The sequence below is a fragment of the Equus quagga genome, chromosome 8 (genome assembly GCF_021613505.1).
Source record: "Equus quagga isolate Etosha38 chromosome 8, UCLA_HA_Equagga_1.0, whole genome shotgun sequence".
NCBI lineage: Eukaryota > Metazoa > Chordata > Mammalia > Perissodactyla > Equidae > Equus > Equus quagga.
The window spans coordinates 63,103,144-63,119,765 of record NC_060274.1 but is presented as its reverse complement, the minus strand read 5'-3'; the positions used below and the strand labels follow the sequence as shown (position 1 = coordinate 63,119,765).

Sequence of the window (16,622 nt, the reverse complement as noted above, 5' to 3'; positions counted from 1 at the left end):
AACTCCGCTTTCAGGAAGTCACCAGTAACTTCTCACTTTTCACTCTATCAATGTGTTCTAAGCTCTCATCCTCTGACCTTTTCACAGTAGGTGAGGATGTTGATCACACTCTCTTTCTTGACATTCTTCCATTGACATATGTGTCACTTCAGGCTCAGTTCTCCAACCTCTCTGACTGCCCTGTCTCTTATTTCTTTGCCGAATCATCCTCTGCTTTTGTTATGTAAATGCATTAACATGTTTTTCTGCCTTTGCTGTCCCTTCCACTTTTTATGCATTCTTCATGCTCTATTTCAGCTCCGGAAGCTAGGACAAAACTATGGTGTACACCCGGGGGATTCTTGGACTGAGCTGAACCCAGAGGGAACATACCTGAGATGGCTAGAAGAAGGGAGAATGAGAAGGAGACCCAATGTTGTAGTTAGGAAAAAGGTGCCCACATATCAAGTCTGAATGGTAAAGATGAAAAGTAGGAGAGTAAGCAGTAAGATTGGTAGTTTGGATGATGGGAAATAGGATAGACAAATGGGTCAAAACGTGAATGTATCTCTTCTTCAGATTACTTTGTGCTTGAGCACCTACTACATGTTATCCGAGAGCATGATCTTTTTAAGGAATTGCACTGGGGCTGTGGCTTCAGCAGTCATTTCTCTGGGGGTGAACTTCATGTCTGCACCTGAAGCCCCATTAGATTGTCTTACAAACCAGAGCTCTATTTCCATCTTCCTCTTAGGTGCTTTTACCTGGGTATTCATCTAGTACCCTGCATTTAACATATCCCAAATTAAATTTATCATCTTTCTCCTGAAATTGACTTCTTTTTAGGGGGTTCCTAATGTATCACTGTTCTGTGTCATTCTGGATCAAAAATTTAAAGCCATTTGATTCTCCTTTTAGCCCACGTCCAGCAATTTGTAAAGCACTGGCAGTATTATCTCCATGGTGTCTTGTAACTGGCCCCACCTTTCCTTTCCTTTCGCTTCAACTGTGATTTATGAGCTGACTGCTATCCTGCACTCCAGAGATAGCCCTTAGTTAGCATCCCCTAAATCCCCTAACCCCGATTCTGTTCATTGCTGCCAGTGTAATATCTCCAAAACTCAACTGAATTTAAGACACTTTAAACTTATCACAACATTCCTAGCCAGGGATAATTGCTCTCCCTCTCAGTGTTTTTGTAGCACTTAAGCACTTATGCTTTCTACTATTGTGTGTGTAGTCATTGCATATGTACTATATTATGTATTACATATACCTGTTCATGAATTATCAATCCCTATAGATTGTAAGCTCCTTCACGGGCAGGAACTGTGTCTTGTTTACCTTCTATCCCCATATATTCCTTGTATTGACATGCAGCAAGTATTTATTGAATGGAGTTAAACAGCTAGCTGGGCTAGAGGAATCTGATTCCAGTTAATAGTAGGTGATCTGTGAAAGTCATTTAATTTGACATTAATTTTATTTTTTATGCATTTGTTTTATTTTGAAAAGCTTTTTTATTAAGCTGTGCTGATGGCATAAATGGAACAGTTAACTGGAAGACCAAACAGGCCAACAGTTTTATTATCAGCAGAAAAATGACTGCTGGGAAGAAAGATGGTGAGTTTAGGCTGTAAATCTAAATCCCTTTTGGGGAGTCAATTAAATGTCCGCTTCCAATATTCTTTTTGCTTTTTTAGTCTCATGTGGATTTTTTTTTGATAAGTTAATCTGAAAAAATCACATTTTGTTTTCCTAATCTTCTAAAACTCGTGATCCTCTGTGTTCGTAATCTGCTATTTTCCAAGTTTTTTCCTTTGCTGTAGTTTTGACTTTATTAAAAACTAAAAATAATTCTTGTTTTTAACCTATCGTTGCCCCTTATCCAGTCACTAGCTTGCTACTTATAAAAATTGTCCCAGTGTAGATATTATAACGATTTATTTATAACATTGAAAAACATTAAGAAGTACGTTTAACATAAATCATTTTAAAACAGTATTTATATAACCTTAGAAAAATAGTCATAAAATATTTGGGCTAATTGTGGATGATTTTTTGAATGATTTTTGTTGCAGAACCAAATTGATGTGTTTTGCTATTAAATAATTAGATGGCATTTGTTTTCTGTTGAAAAGATGACCTGACCTTTGAATGATTGATTGTTCCGTCTAAATTTTCCTTCCCTATCTATAAATGTGTCCATTAGCAATATGCCAGACCTTTGAAATAATGCATTTCATCAGGGAAAAAAAGACTTACTTAATAACCAAAGGATTGGTTGTTTTCAAAATATCAATTATCATAATAAGCTTTTATTTAATATTTCTTGATTATTTGCTTTTACGATCCCCCTCGCCCCACACCATCACACATACACACACACAAAATTTTGGCTACGTGTGGTCATGACCATTAGCAGAATAGTAGCCTAGTTTCCATAACTTTGGGGCAACTGAAGTGTCTATAAAAATAACAATTTAAAAATCTTTCTAAAAGAACATTGATAACATGGCCTTACTGCCAGATGAAACCTCCTGGGTACCTTAGAGGAGGGATTGTGGCTTATCTCATTCTCTTCATACATCCCTGAAGTTGGGGTCACTAACTTTTTTCCAGCTAGCACCAAATTATTCCTCAACTGGAATCTTCTACTCCCAGATCTGTTTCACAATAGAACAAAGGACCCTGACATCTCTTCTACTCTGCTGTCTTTGAAACAAACCCACAAACACCTTTGCATTTTTAAGGAATTTTCACTGCTAATATGTATAAGAAAACAGGGTTTTATAACACTACCTTCCCATGAAAGATCACAAAAATTTGGTTTAAAAAGCACTAGAAGCACTTGTTCCAGGACCTACGCCCATCATCCTGTAGTCCTTTCTCCTCACGCTTCTTAGATATTCTCGAGGGATTCTCCCAGGTTCCCTGACAGGAATCACCCCTAACTGTCCTTGTCTGGCTGGTTCCTTAATCAAACTGAGGACCTTCAGCTTTTTCGGCATATCCACTCTTCCCGTTTTCTAGTCTTTCTCGTTATGGGCCCCAGATTCCCTTCAGTGTTGCCATCTTCAGTGTCCTTCTGCTTTGTCATCTCCCAAGGACTTGGGACCTGCCTTGATCCCTGGTGCCCCACACGAGGTCGCCAAAGACTCTTCCCCTGGGCTTCACACCATTTTGCCCTAAATTGCAGTCATCCTTTCCCTTTTCTTCAGTTTCTTCTCTTTAACTTTGATCCCTAGAATTTCTGTCCTCTTTGATCATGTCCCTCCATTTCCTATTTGATTTGCCAGAAAGGTACTCTAACCAGCTGTTAAGCTCAGCTGAATCATTTAATGCGGTGCTTTTCTTAGTGAAATGCGCTATTCCAAGACCCTTACATACAGCATTTTCTAGAATCTCCAAGAGATACTTGTCTCTTCCTGTTTCAAACTTCATGCTCCCGTTGGACCTCAAGCTGATTTTCTCCTTGGAACCTGAGCAGTAACGGTAGTTCTAAAAATAGAAATGATTAATACATCTTGAATCTACTCAGGTAACCAGTTCAGGTTACCACCTTCTCTTCTTTCCTCAGTTCATCCTTTGAGTTTCTCTTGAGTTCATCCTTTAGATTCTGCCTTCCTGGTTTCCTCATCCAATTTAAATCCTATCATTATAGTTCTGTATTATCAAAATATCTTATACAGAGAGTAATAAGTTTCATCAACTATATGAAGAGAATTTTTTCTGGTAGCTTATATAGCAAGGCCATATTAAACGCTATCTCAGATATCAGATGTTCTTTGAGAAGTTCTTTTTGTTTTTGGAGGAAGATTAGCCCTGAGCTAACTACTGCCAATCCTCCTCTTTTTTGCTGAGGAAGACTGGCCCTGAGCTAACATCCGTGCCCATCTTCCTCTTCTTTATACGTGGGACGCCTAGCACAGCATGGCTTTTGCCAAGTGGTGCCATGTCCGCACCTGGGATCCGAACCGGTGAACCCCAGACTGCCAAGAAGCAGAACGTCTGAACTTAGCTGCTGTGCCACCGGGCTGGCCACTGAGAAGTTCTTGACCATAAATACCAGTCATAGCTTTCTGATAATTTCAAGAGAGCACAAAAGATTATAAGAGCATTTATATAGTAAAATAAATTTAGAATTGTATTTTTTGTGTAACTTTCATCTTAAATTGTGTTTTAAATCTAACTTTAGCAGTGGGATGGTGCCTCTTCTGTAAATAGGATTTTAAGGAATTTAGAATGTCTTAGACCAACATATTTGGTATCATTCTACCTTGACATATATTAAATAGTTAGAAAAATCATAAGGAGCACTCTAAACATGGACTCTCTTCTTTTTCCTGGGAAAGGGGTAGAGGAACTTAAAATTTACCTCTGGAATAATTTAAATAAAAAGAAAATAAGCCTTTACATTACTCCTTTATATACTTCATTTAAATAAACATCTTCAAATTCTCCTTTCTTAGAACAACTCACATTCTAGAATGAGTTATCCTTAGGTTTACTGATAAACTTTCATTGCTTTTTTCCTAAAAACCAAAGAAAGAGAAAGTCAAAGTGATTATGTCTTGATTTGCTAATTGTTTTCAACTTAAATGTTAAACTTTAATTGGACATTCATGGGATTGAAGTAATATGTACTCTGAATAATTTGGTAGAATTCTCTTCTGCCATCTTAAAGGAGGCTCCTCCTTAGCTCACTGACAGTCAAGGGACAACATGGCCTGAAGATAGAAATCTCTCTCTAGGTGGCTTTTTTCCCTCTGTAGTTGGGGAGGAGCCGGGCGTATCCCTAGGCCTGAAAATATGTGTGCTCCTTTGCCTCTGAAAGGCGGCAAAGTCAGGAGGAAGGATCACGAAGTTCCAGGACTGCAAAAGATCATCTACCAGAGATGTGTTTCTCCTTCCAGGCTCTGGCTGTGAGGGCTGGAATGTCTCCTTCTAAACTTCAGGTTTGTTTCTTTCTTTAAAAAAAATGTTCAGGTTTGTTTTTTCTTGAAATTGTGATTGTCAACTCACTTCTTCCAATGGTGCAGTGTAATGAGGATAACTTCATGAATTGATAGAATGAACTTGGATTACCTGGTCAAATTCTGGTTCATCATAAAACAGGAGAGATAATTAAGAAAGTTAAGGCGTTATGCCACATAATTAGCTCTCTGTGGTGGGTTGTAATAATATAATGTACAGCCACCGAGTGTGTTACCTTATGTTTTCAAATGAACAAAATAGATGACTCCATATGACTCCCTGGTTCACGTCCTGGCTGTTCCTTTTCCTAGCCCCATAGGCTTGAACCTGTCACTTAGTCTCTCTGGGTTCAGTTTTGTTGTCTATAAAATGAAGGGCTGAACTCTACAGGAGAGCAAATGTGTGCCAACTCCAGTTGGTAGTATCCATCAGAAGTTCTGGGTTGAGTAGAATGCGAGGCCATCCACATAGGAAGTAATGCTATGATGTCTCTCTCAGTAAAGAAGGATATTTGGCATGCCCAGACAGGATGGCGTCTAAAGCCCTTTTCAGCTGCAGCATTCTAGGAGACTAAGTTTATTGATCACCAGTTGACAATGATTTGCAACCACCTCCCAACTGACATTTAAGACAAAAACAACAAAATAAAACAAATACATGTTATCTTCATATGGAAAATCAAAATATTTAACTCCAGTTTAGAAAAATGGTTTCGGTAAGTGCCTTCTGTTGGAGGGAAAAAGTCTCATGAAGAATCCCTTATGCTTTTGGTAGAAAAAGATCCAAGTATTGGTTTCTTTTGTGCCTCACATAAAGAAAAGTAGTCATATCTCTTAGAGGAATGAAGTTTAAAGAGGCAATTTAATGCCTTCCCTGTGATGAATTCTATAGCCTAGGCATGGGTTGTTTGTGACTGAAATAAAAACAGGAGCTGACCACTGCCAAATGAGTGGCCTGCGGACTTCGGTCTTGAGTAAACTCAAAGGTGAAGGGCAGACTGCTGAGAGAAGCTTTTGATTCAAAGCCAATATTTATAAGGCTGGATTGATAAAACACAAGGTAAATCTAAGTGAGAAAACAAAACAGGCCATGTACCTGGCTGGATATTGATATCTCTCAAAATGTTTTTCTGTAGTAATTATCTGATTTAATAATTAAATTTCAATTTGACTATTAAAATAACATGTTAAAAAATAAATTAGCAAGGAAACCATAAATCCATCAGGCTCTGAAAACCCTGAAATGAGTTCTCTTGATGCAGAGATAGCAAATGAGATTCATCTCTTAGAATCAATTCTGATTCATTGGTAGCAGCTTCTTGAAGTGCTGTGTATGCAGGGGCTTTGAGCCTCATAAAGAGCTTTTAGCTGTTAAAACTACAGAATATAAGACAAGTCTTAGTTTTCCTGTCAGTACTTGGAATTTTTAATTATCAGGGGTGGTCATATAGTAAAATGTTTAAAAATTGTGTTTTTTTGTATTTCTTTTTAAATAATAGTCCTTTTTTTGGTGAGGAAGATTGCTCTGGAGCTAACACCTATTGCCAATCTGCCCCTTTTTGCTTGAGGAAGATTGTCATTGAGCTAACATCTGTGCCAGTCTTCTTCTATTGTGTATGTGGGACGCTGCCACAGCATGGCTTGATGAGTGGTGTGCAGGTCCACGCCTGAGATGTGAACCTGCGAACCCTGGGCTGACAAAGTGGAGTGCACAGACTTAACCACTACAGCACTGGGCCGGCCGCAATAGTCCAATTTTTAACTTTACCAGGGAAAAAGCGTCTCTTCTGTAAATAGGATTTTGAGGAATTGGAATATTTAGTTGCTTAAGCAAAAGTTTATTTTAAAACTACCAGATAAGTGGCTATTCTGTGTTAACTTTTTTATTTTAAACATATTTAAAAATCATCTTCCTCATTCTTATTTTTTTTCAGATAATACATACTATTAAGGCAGCAGTATGAACAGTTGGGAAATATGCATTATCTTCTTTAAGTAATTTGCACTCAGTTAAAACACCCTTGTCATGCTTCCCAGTGAATAGCTCACATCTTAAAACACCTTGAGTGTGAGAGGCAAATTAAGAAAAGTGAAATGCTTTTAGAAATAGATTTTAATTTCTTATTAATAAATTACTTGTTAATTGTAGTATGTTATAATATTCTTAGTCTGATAAATGCTAAGAGTAGTAGATCACTTAATCAATAAATCTTTGTTTAAATTATGAAATATATTTCCCACACATGAAATATGTAAGAAATTATTTTATGCAGCACATTAAATCTGTTTTTATTTGGCAGTTCGTGTTTATGTAATATATAGGTTGAATTAAGATTTTCTATGGTACTCTTATTTATTTCTGAGTGCATTTAATGCATGGAGTTCACGCTGCCATCTCCTCAAGTGATGGCTATATCCCAATTATAGTAGGATCGTCTATTCAGAAGTATATTGCATCAACTAAGAACCAGGAAATATGCCACAAAAGGGTCTTTGGGTAGCCAAAATAGATGCTACAAATGCAGGCTCCTGTTTTTCACATCTACCAGAGCCCCACGTGCATTACGACAGTACAAATTTGTTCTTACTTTAACGTGCAATCTCACCTCGTTTGGTAGTCTGGTTTCTAAACCTGAAGCAGATTAATAGCAGCAAATTAGAAGGGATAGAGAAACTGCTATAGGAAACATACTGATAGCAATGAGAAATGACAGCCGACAACTTGTCTACAGATGCGAAAACAGAAAATCTATAAAACATGCAACCTGAAAGAACATTAGCAGACTAGGACCTGCTAGTGCTAGTGCGATCAGTAAATGACAAGGCAACCAAATAGTCCATAAGGGTGTCACTGGATAGTAGAGCAGAGTGCAGTAATTGATGCGCCAAATGACGATCTTATGCCGTTAAGAAAGAGGATTGACCGTGGAGTACTTTAGAAAACTCAGCTCTCTGAAATGTTTCCTTCCTTGGGGTTCCTGGTAAACTGAGATTTTACCATATTCTCTTAAACCTTAAAAATTAGAAAATGATTATATAAATGGACCTTTTAATGTGTTGATAAAGCATCTCTGAGAGAGAGATACACATAATGGGTACCTAATAAAGGTCATCTGGACGTGAATACTGACACTACTTTGTGATTTTCTTCTCAAAGATTTCAGAGGAGAGATGGCTTTAAGATTTAAATCTAACTGGCACTTACAGGATCTCACACTCAGCAGCTAGTTTATCTTTATAGCCATGTACTTGTCCTTGGTGATGCAGAAAAAGGGCTGGTAAGTGTTCTCTGGACTTTTTTGTAGAGAAGGGACTTTGTACGTGCCTGTGCACGTACGTAGCCATTAAGAATAATCATTGTGGTAATTGTGAAGTTACCTGCCACAGATTCATTAGCAATGCACCACCTTAATCCTTTCAAAATTTAATGTTTACGAAATACATCCAAATTTGCTTTTGTTTTTAAGTAATTGTAAATAAGCACACAAGTGCACACCCTCGTATTTTCATCATGATGTTTCTCCTGTAAGGATAAAATTTCAAAGGGACTATTAATAAAGGAAGACAGAATGCTGTTTAGCTAGCATGAGGTTCCACTTTATTGTTAACCGCCATAACCGTCTGTTGCTTGGCTCTGGGCTCTCTGCTGTCATATAGTATCCATTGTTGAAATGGTCCGTAGTTTCTATACCTTATGACTAAAACATACAGACAATAGTTTTGTGGAAAGATTTTGATGGTGTGGTAACGAGGGACGTTGGAACTACATTTACGGAGGGTGAAATAATTACCCCATCCACTTGCCCACATACCCTTTTGCTCTTCTCAACTCAGATATGTAATTTTTCCTAAAAAAAAAAGAAAAGAATCTATTATTTATGACTGCCTATCTGCAATTTTTAATCTTTGCAATCTAGCTGCCTTGCTGTGTGAAGATGATGTTTTTGACTCTCCTGTGGGTTGGACTTTGGTTTAATTGTGTTTCCCACTAATGGTGATGGATTTGCACGGGTTTAGCCACACACTGGTTTCCGGTTTCGTTTGTATCCAGTGGCATGTGTTTGCAGAGGTAATGGATTTTTAGCCACAGACGATTGCAAAACCATGCGACACAGAGAGGCCAGACCCTAGGACACCAACTTGATTAGCATGGCACTGTACACATGTATATTTCAGAGATTATTAGATTTTAGTACTGTGGATTCTTAGAGTGTTTACATTTGATTTTCAAGACTTGCTTTTAAGGACAACAGTATGCTTCAAGCCTACTGTTTGTGAGTACTACCTAGACATATGTGCGTGCAACATGTGTTCACTGTTAGTAACAGCCTTTGTTGGTGTTGGTGCAGACCCTATCAGCATTATTTATAGAGCTCGTGTTTAGAACAAGACCCTATAACTTTGAATTTTCTGTGTCATTTGTTGTTTTCAAAAGGAGGCTAAGTGTAAACACTGCCCAAATAGCCTCTGTTGAAGAGCTATTTGTTTTGCAAGTAACAAATGGGAAAGGAAAAGGTACAGGATGCTTCTCTGAAATGTTGTGTGGGTACCCATAATTTAAACTGATGCTCCAGAAAGGAAGTATTATTTTTACAAACAAAACATAGTGGCTTAGTCATTTTCCATTTCTAGATGATGAATGTGTCATACATCTGTATCATGTTTTTCTCAAAGTGGATGGCATACTATTCTTAAAGTGAAGCAGGCTTTACTGTGGAGTTGCCAAGGTAACTGACCAGCAAGTATGCAGTTCAGCAAATTGCAGAAGGCAATTGAGTACACATGAATAAAGAAATGTGCATGTCATCTTTAAACCCAAGAGGGCCATGGTAGATTGTGGTTTGGCTCTGTGGATCACAGAAATATTTTTTATGAAAGCAGCATCTAAGATGTTCTATAGTAGTCCTTGAAGTGAGGTGATAGGCAGTGGCAGTACCCGTTTATGGTTCCACTTCAGGCCCTGCCAAGGACTGTATAGAAAATAGAATCATTTCAATTTTGTTTAATGTAAACAACCTTTCTTTTTGCTTTATAAGCTAGCTTTTACCACCTTAGGGCAGCAAAAACTAAAGGAGACTGTTGTAGTTTATAATGTAAATGGAGGATGATAACCTATAAGCTGCTACATGCATATGAGAATTAATTCAAGTTATAAAACTGAAGTTTAAATTAAGTATTATATATATTTAGTCCACAAACATGAGATCTGCGTTTACCTCTACAGTGCTCTAGATTGTGTATTCATCCATGCAGTAGGCATTGATAAAATTATTTACATATTGCCAGACACCTTCCAGGTGCCGAGAAAATAACAAAGGTAAATAAAATCCACTGCTAGAGTTCAAGGGGTTTTTCATCTCTAGAAAGAATAAATTAGGTAAGCTCTGAAGAGATTCTTTCAGATTATCCAGAATATTCCTGTGCTGTGGATGTAGGACTGTGATCTAGGATTTAAACACCTTTATGTGTAGAATGAAATAACCTTCTCAGCAGGAGTTCACAACTCTGCATGATTTGACTTCTCTTCCCAGTTTTCCTCCCCCTACCTTAAACGCACCCCAGAACGTAGCATCGCTGGCTTAATTCCCTTCCTTGAAAAGGCCCCGCAGTATCCCATGATTGTATCTTGCACGTCTTCACTGCTGAAATGCCTGCATTCTCCATCTCTGAGTTTCAGAATCTTCCTAGTACTTTCAGAGCCATATCACATTCTACTTCTTACATAAATCTATTCCAGATCTTTCCAGCCTCCCATGCTGCTCACCGTCTTTCCAGGTATTGCCAGAGTAGTTCACACCTCTGGATCATACCTAGTTAGGTGGGCGGTGGTCCCCCAAACCAGATGGTGAACTCTGGAAGGCAGGGACTGCGTCCCCTTCATCTTCACGTTCTCCGCAGCACCTAGCGTTCAGGAGATGTTGTGGAAGCCAACTGGTGAAAAACCTCAAATTCTCATCTTGTTTTTGTGTGATTCATTCATTTTCGTTTTTGGAATGGGACCATTTCCACAGGTGAGTAAATTGTTTTTGGGTAGAAGTTGGGTGCTCTAAATACCAAGGGAACACTACTTACAGAGATTCGTACAAGTCGGGAAAGAACGAGTCTCCTGCATACCTAGTATAAACCTAACTTGCAGCTTCCTTCCCTCTGTTACAAAGCCTTTGAAGTTGTGTTTTTAGTAGTAAAGTAATAGATACGTGAAGCTACAAGCCAAATATTTTCATTCCGTTCCCTTTTTTTGGCAGCCATCCACAGAACTGCAGGGACAGATTTTCATAGATAAAGAAACATTTTGTGGGAGTTCCTATTTTTATGCTGAAAACTTCGCTGTCGGTGTGATCTTGCTATTCAGGGATTTTAGTTAGTTGTGAGCCTGGAGTGAGCAGCCTTGGAGTTCTTGAGGGTAATTACCACATTTACAAATCTATCAGTGACTAAGAGAAAGAACTGGCCTGGTAGAGTTTATCTGTTTAAAAATTGCAACCACTAGCTGATCAGGAAGATAGAAAACCAACAGGGATTGTAGAGGTGACAAGGGTAATGGCAGTAATGTGTAGCTGGAGATGATGAAATCAGAGGAAAAACAATAGGGGGAAGCTAATCAAACCAATTTGGCCATTTTAATGTACCCGCAGTATACATCTTAAGTAACCAGGAAATCATGAAATCTGCCTCATTTCACTTCCAGAAATTATTTGCACTAAATTTTATTATGTAGTTGTTATTGCTTATTTAGGATGTAGCATAGTACAAGGTATTGTGTGAATTGTTAAATGTCAAGATGAGGTAAAATGGAATAAATCATTTCGAGGAGAGATATGGGGAATAATACTGATCGAAAAAGTATCTAGTGCATTTCTATAAGTATATATGAAAGTCACCTTACATGTATTGATGGTGTTACATAGTCTGATGGGCTTTGTCTTAACTGTCAAACAGTTAATACGGTATAGAGTCTTACGATTTAAAAATTGTTCCTTATTCTTTGCTTTGAAAAAAAGGAAAAAGAGAAAAATAAAATGTAGCAATTATGTAGTTGGTTAGTTCTCATGATGTATTTCGTTAGTAATAATTCCTATTAAAAGAAATTACCAAAAAGATATTATAGATGTCTTCATTATTTAATAACAAGTTAAAATGTTAAATGTACCTAATTTTGTTTACATAGTGTTTGAAAAGTCTCTGAACACACCAAGTTGGAAGAGTTGTTCTGTGTTTTGTCCTAAAATCACTTCCTTTTAAAACAAACTTGTTAACAATATCTTGCACGTTGCCTCAGTTTTCCCAGAAATTTCTGCATGGTGAAACCCTTCTTCACAGTGTAAGTGAATTATCAAAAGCATATCTCATTATTTGTCTGTCTTTCTCTTATCTTTCCTCTTTGTTTTCAGTGTACACTATTTTCTCGAAAGTGCACTCTGATCGGAATGTGTACCCATCTGCAGGTGTCCTCTTTGTTCATGTTTTGGAAAGAGAATATTTTAAGGGGGAATTTCCGCCTTACCCAAAACCTGGTATGTTCTTGGTGGGGGAAAAAAGTGATTAAGTTACTAAATTGTTCTTTTTGTTCAATGTGCGTAATCTAGATGATGTATGATCAGATATTAGGAACATTATTTGGAATGGTCTGGATACGTGATAAATTGTTGTAGTATATTTCCCATTTTAAGATTAGAAATTTAATTACAAAAGGAAATAATTCATTTTTGAATTTTAAAGAAAGCATATTTCTGGTTTCCCAGTCTTGAATTTCATGCTTCTGGCAAATGATCTCCCTGTATTCGCATAGAAATAATTATAGCTATACAGTTACGATTTTCCACATTAAGGCTTAGATTCTTACGTAGTACATTGATTTTTGGAAAACTATACATATGTTGTAGAAGAGAATGAAATATGGTGTTAAGAAAGAGTTTTCAAGCTTTTACAACATGAGAATTTTATGTGACTTCATAATAATATAATGGAGATTAATTTTTTTTTTTCCGAGGAAGATTAGCCCTGAGCTAACTACTGCCAGTCCTCCGCTTTTTGCTGAGGAAGCCTGGCCCTGAGCTAACATCCGTGCCCGTCTTCCTCTACTTTTATATGTGGGACGCCTACCACAGCATGGCTTTTGCCAAGCGGTACCATGTCCTCACCCAGGATCCGAACCGGTGAACCCCGGGCTGCCGAGAAGCAGAACGTGCGAACTTAAGCACTGTGCCACTGGGCCGGCCCCTGGAGATTAATTTTTTATTCAAAGTAATAGCAATTATGAAATGTTATTTAATTCACTGTTGGTTTAAATTATGTTATGTTGGATTGTCGCCAATGCCATCCAATTAATAAAGATATAGAAAGAATAGCAAGAAAAAATATTATTATAACTCTTAAGTAACAAAAATTAATTTTCTGAAAATTATAGTATTAGAATTAATATAATATTTTTATAGATTCTATGATGAATAGCATACCTGAGAAGACTCATAAAATATAGTTAAATGTATTCTCACCCTCATTCAAGAAAAAAAGGTAGTGTTTTCATCAGTTATTTAAAAAATGTCTTTTTATGCGGCATTTTATGTTTGCAAACAGCTCCAACATTTAGAAGAAAACAATTAAGATAGTTTCTGGAGTCAACCAAGTTTAAATTCTAGTTTCACCACTTAGTATGACCACGGAGAAGTTACTTAACGTGGAAAATTTCACATTCCATCAATAAAATTAGGGCTAATGATAGTACTACTTTTATAGGTATGTTTGAACATCAGATGAAATGGTGCCTACAGAAGCCAGGAAACAGGACCAGGCCCACGCTAACAAATGACGCTGTTGTTATTGTTTACTACTAATAAATGTCATTATTACAGTTCTTTTGGATTTCTAACAGTCTTTTCAACTCATCCTTCAGTGTTTTAAAATTACATTATTTTTTTTTGTTTGTTTTAAAATTACATTATTTTTGGGGGGCCAGCCCGGGGGCACAGTGGTTAAGCATGCATGTTCCACTAGTCAGCGGCCCGGGGTTCACTGGTTCGGATCCCGGGTGCAGACGTGGCACCACTTGGCAAAAGCCATGCTGTGGTAGGCGTCCCACATATAAAGTAGAGGGAGATGGGCACGGATGTTAGCTCAGGGCCAGACTTCCTCAGCAAAAAGAGGAGGATTGGCAGTAGTTAGCTCAGGGCTAATCTTCCTCAAAAAAAGAAATAAATAAAATTACATTATTTTTGTTTTGATGGTACTTTTATAAGTTTGAGATATCCCTTAAGATTAGTTGATAGTGTTCAAAAGATTCATGAAAGGAAGGCTTCGTAGAGGAATGAATACGTCAACATGATTAGAGATTTTCCCAGAACATAGCTCTCATTGGCAGAACTTTCCCACTTCAATGTGACCCCCACTGCAAAAAAAGAAAAGAAATTTCCAAAAGTTTTGTATGAATCTGCTTTCTTCGTTGCATCAGATTTCTAGACAAACTAAACAACCAAAAGGACTTTTTCTTTACGTGAGACGCTAATCTAAATTTCCAGATGGCTTTTTTTTTTTGGTATGTATTTAGTTTGCAACAAATGTAAGAAAAAAGTTTTAGACAGAAATATTTTGATTGAAACTACCAAAGCAACATGTGTGAAAAAAACTGTTTTATATCTTAATTCTGTGTTTCTTATCTAGGCGAAATTAGTAATGATCCCATAACATTTAACACAAATTTAATGGGTTACCCAGACCGACCTGGATGGCTTCGATATATCCAAAGGACACCATATAGTGATGGAGTCCTGTATGGGTCTCCAACAGCTGAAAATGTGGGGAAACCAACAATCATTGAGGTAATTTACTTAGAAAGAGCAAAATTGTTTTTGTTTTTTTTGTAATTTGAGTTTCAAATGTTGAAATTAAAATTACATGGAAGTGGTTTTCAATATTTTATGCATGGAAACACACCAGATAACATTTGGAAATGTACCATTCCTGTCTGTTCATCTACAAAGTTTTTTGTTTCAGTTTTTATATAAAAAAGGGCAGTCTAAATTAGTGAAAAAATTAGAAGACATTTAAAAGAAATAGATTAGTATGAATCCTATTTAAGAAAATAAATACAAACTTAAGACACTTATTTGCTCCATATTTTAATTACAAATTTCGTGTTCATTGAAATACGGTCCTTAAGCAGACATCTTATGAGGCCCTAGCATGTGCTAAGTCTTATGATGGGCGCTGGTGACAGAAAGATGAACGACAGATGAGCCCCGCCATGTCTTACAGTCCAGAGATTGAAGCACTGGAATGGAAACTCATACCTAGCCAACACTGACATAACTGTTAAAATAAGAAGGTGCTGTTTGATGCATAGTCGTGTAAGAGGGTAAGTAGAAATTCACAAAGTAGAAGGAAGGCTCTCTTAGTTAGAAGAAACAGCGCATCAAAATCTTGGAGGTATAAAGCAAACCACATGGTCTCAGAGAATTTACAAGTTTGGCTGGAAGGTAGGATATACCCCAGAGGAAGAATGATGGGAATGGAGGGGCCGATGTTGGTAGGGGCAGATCTTTGAGGGCTCTGTAAGCCATGCTGATATGTTGGACTTTTATTTTGGAAGTGATGATGGTGTTAGAATTCATCGGATTTTCACCACTACCTAGCATCATACCTGGAAAATATTAGAAATTAAAACAATAACAAAAACAATGATGACATTGAACCTTTAATGGGAATTAATAGTTTTTAAAAAATGAATGGATATAAAAGCTAAAAGTGTTTCACTGTTTACTATACCTAACAAAATCAGGATTATAATGGCAATTAATGACAGGAGAGTAATCCTATAGTTTTAGGCCCTGATGCCTCCAGGATCTTAGGTTCTAATTTAACTGTTCAATTCCATAAGGATTTACTGGTAGTGACCAGGACAGCAGCAGAGGAACTGCTAGTAGAAGTGCCAAGAGCTTGCCCAGGTCTAGGTGGCATGTTTCCTAACTGGCACTAATTCTCAGGGGATTACATGCTTTGAGTTTTTCTCTGAAGTTCTAATCTTGGGCTGTGGGTATGAGCTTCCACGTTGGCCGGGAGAAGAAGGTGTTCCTTCATTCGAATTAAAGTTTGTATTAACATGACTTTTTGATGATTTCTAGCTGTAAATCTACTTCCTTAAGACAGTGTAGATATAAGATAGAAATATATGTAGATATAAGAAAGTTAATTTTGAGTTATTGTCAAAATAGTTTTAAAAAATATTCAGTAAAGTTATGAAAGAAATATATAAATGTAATTTACCACGTTACTAGATTAAAAGAGAAAAACAGCATATCACCTTGATTGAGGCAGAGAAAGAGCGTTTAATAAAATTCAACACCTATTCTGGATAAGAAAAAAATAACTTAGCAAACTAGGAATAGAAGTGTACTTCCTTAGCCTGATTGGTTACTTACCAAAAATAATAGCAAACATCCTTTTTGTAATGGAAAACGCTAGAGGAATTCCGTTTGAATTCAGGAACAAAACAAGGATGACTCCCTCTAACACATCTATTATAGAATATATAAGAAATCCCAGCCAGTGCAGTAAAGAAAGAAAAATTAAATCTGTAAGTATTTGAAAGGAAGAAATGGAATAGTCAATGATATAAAGAGTCTATAGATTATTAAAATCTTAAGAAAGCCCAGCAGTAAGCTATGGGAGCAA

The 16,622-nt window shown here is 37.1% G+C and overlaps 1 protein-coding gene across 4 annotated transcripts in view; it reads left to right on the top strand.

Annotated features, from left to right (window-relative positions):
• SGCE (sarcoglycan epsilon) overlaps window positions 1–16,622 on the top strand; it is a 66,964-nt gene that overhangs the window by 14,326 nt on the left and 36,016 nt on the right. For 3 of the 4 annotated variants that reach the window (XM_046670090.1, XM_046670088.1, XM_046670089.1), the window contains exons 2-4: window positions 1,495–1,602; window positions 12,347–12,469; window positions 14,613–14,770. In XM_046670090.1, the coding sequence (XP_046526046.1) occupies window positions 1,495–1,602; window positions 12,347–12,469; window positions 14,613–14,770 (389 nt within the window). The remainder of the gene's footprint in view (window positions 1–1,494; window positions 1,603–12,346; window positions 12,470–14,612; window positions 14,771–16,622) is intronic. The other variant, XM_046670091.1, reaches the window with a different exon arrangement.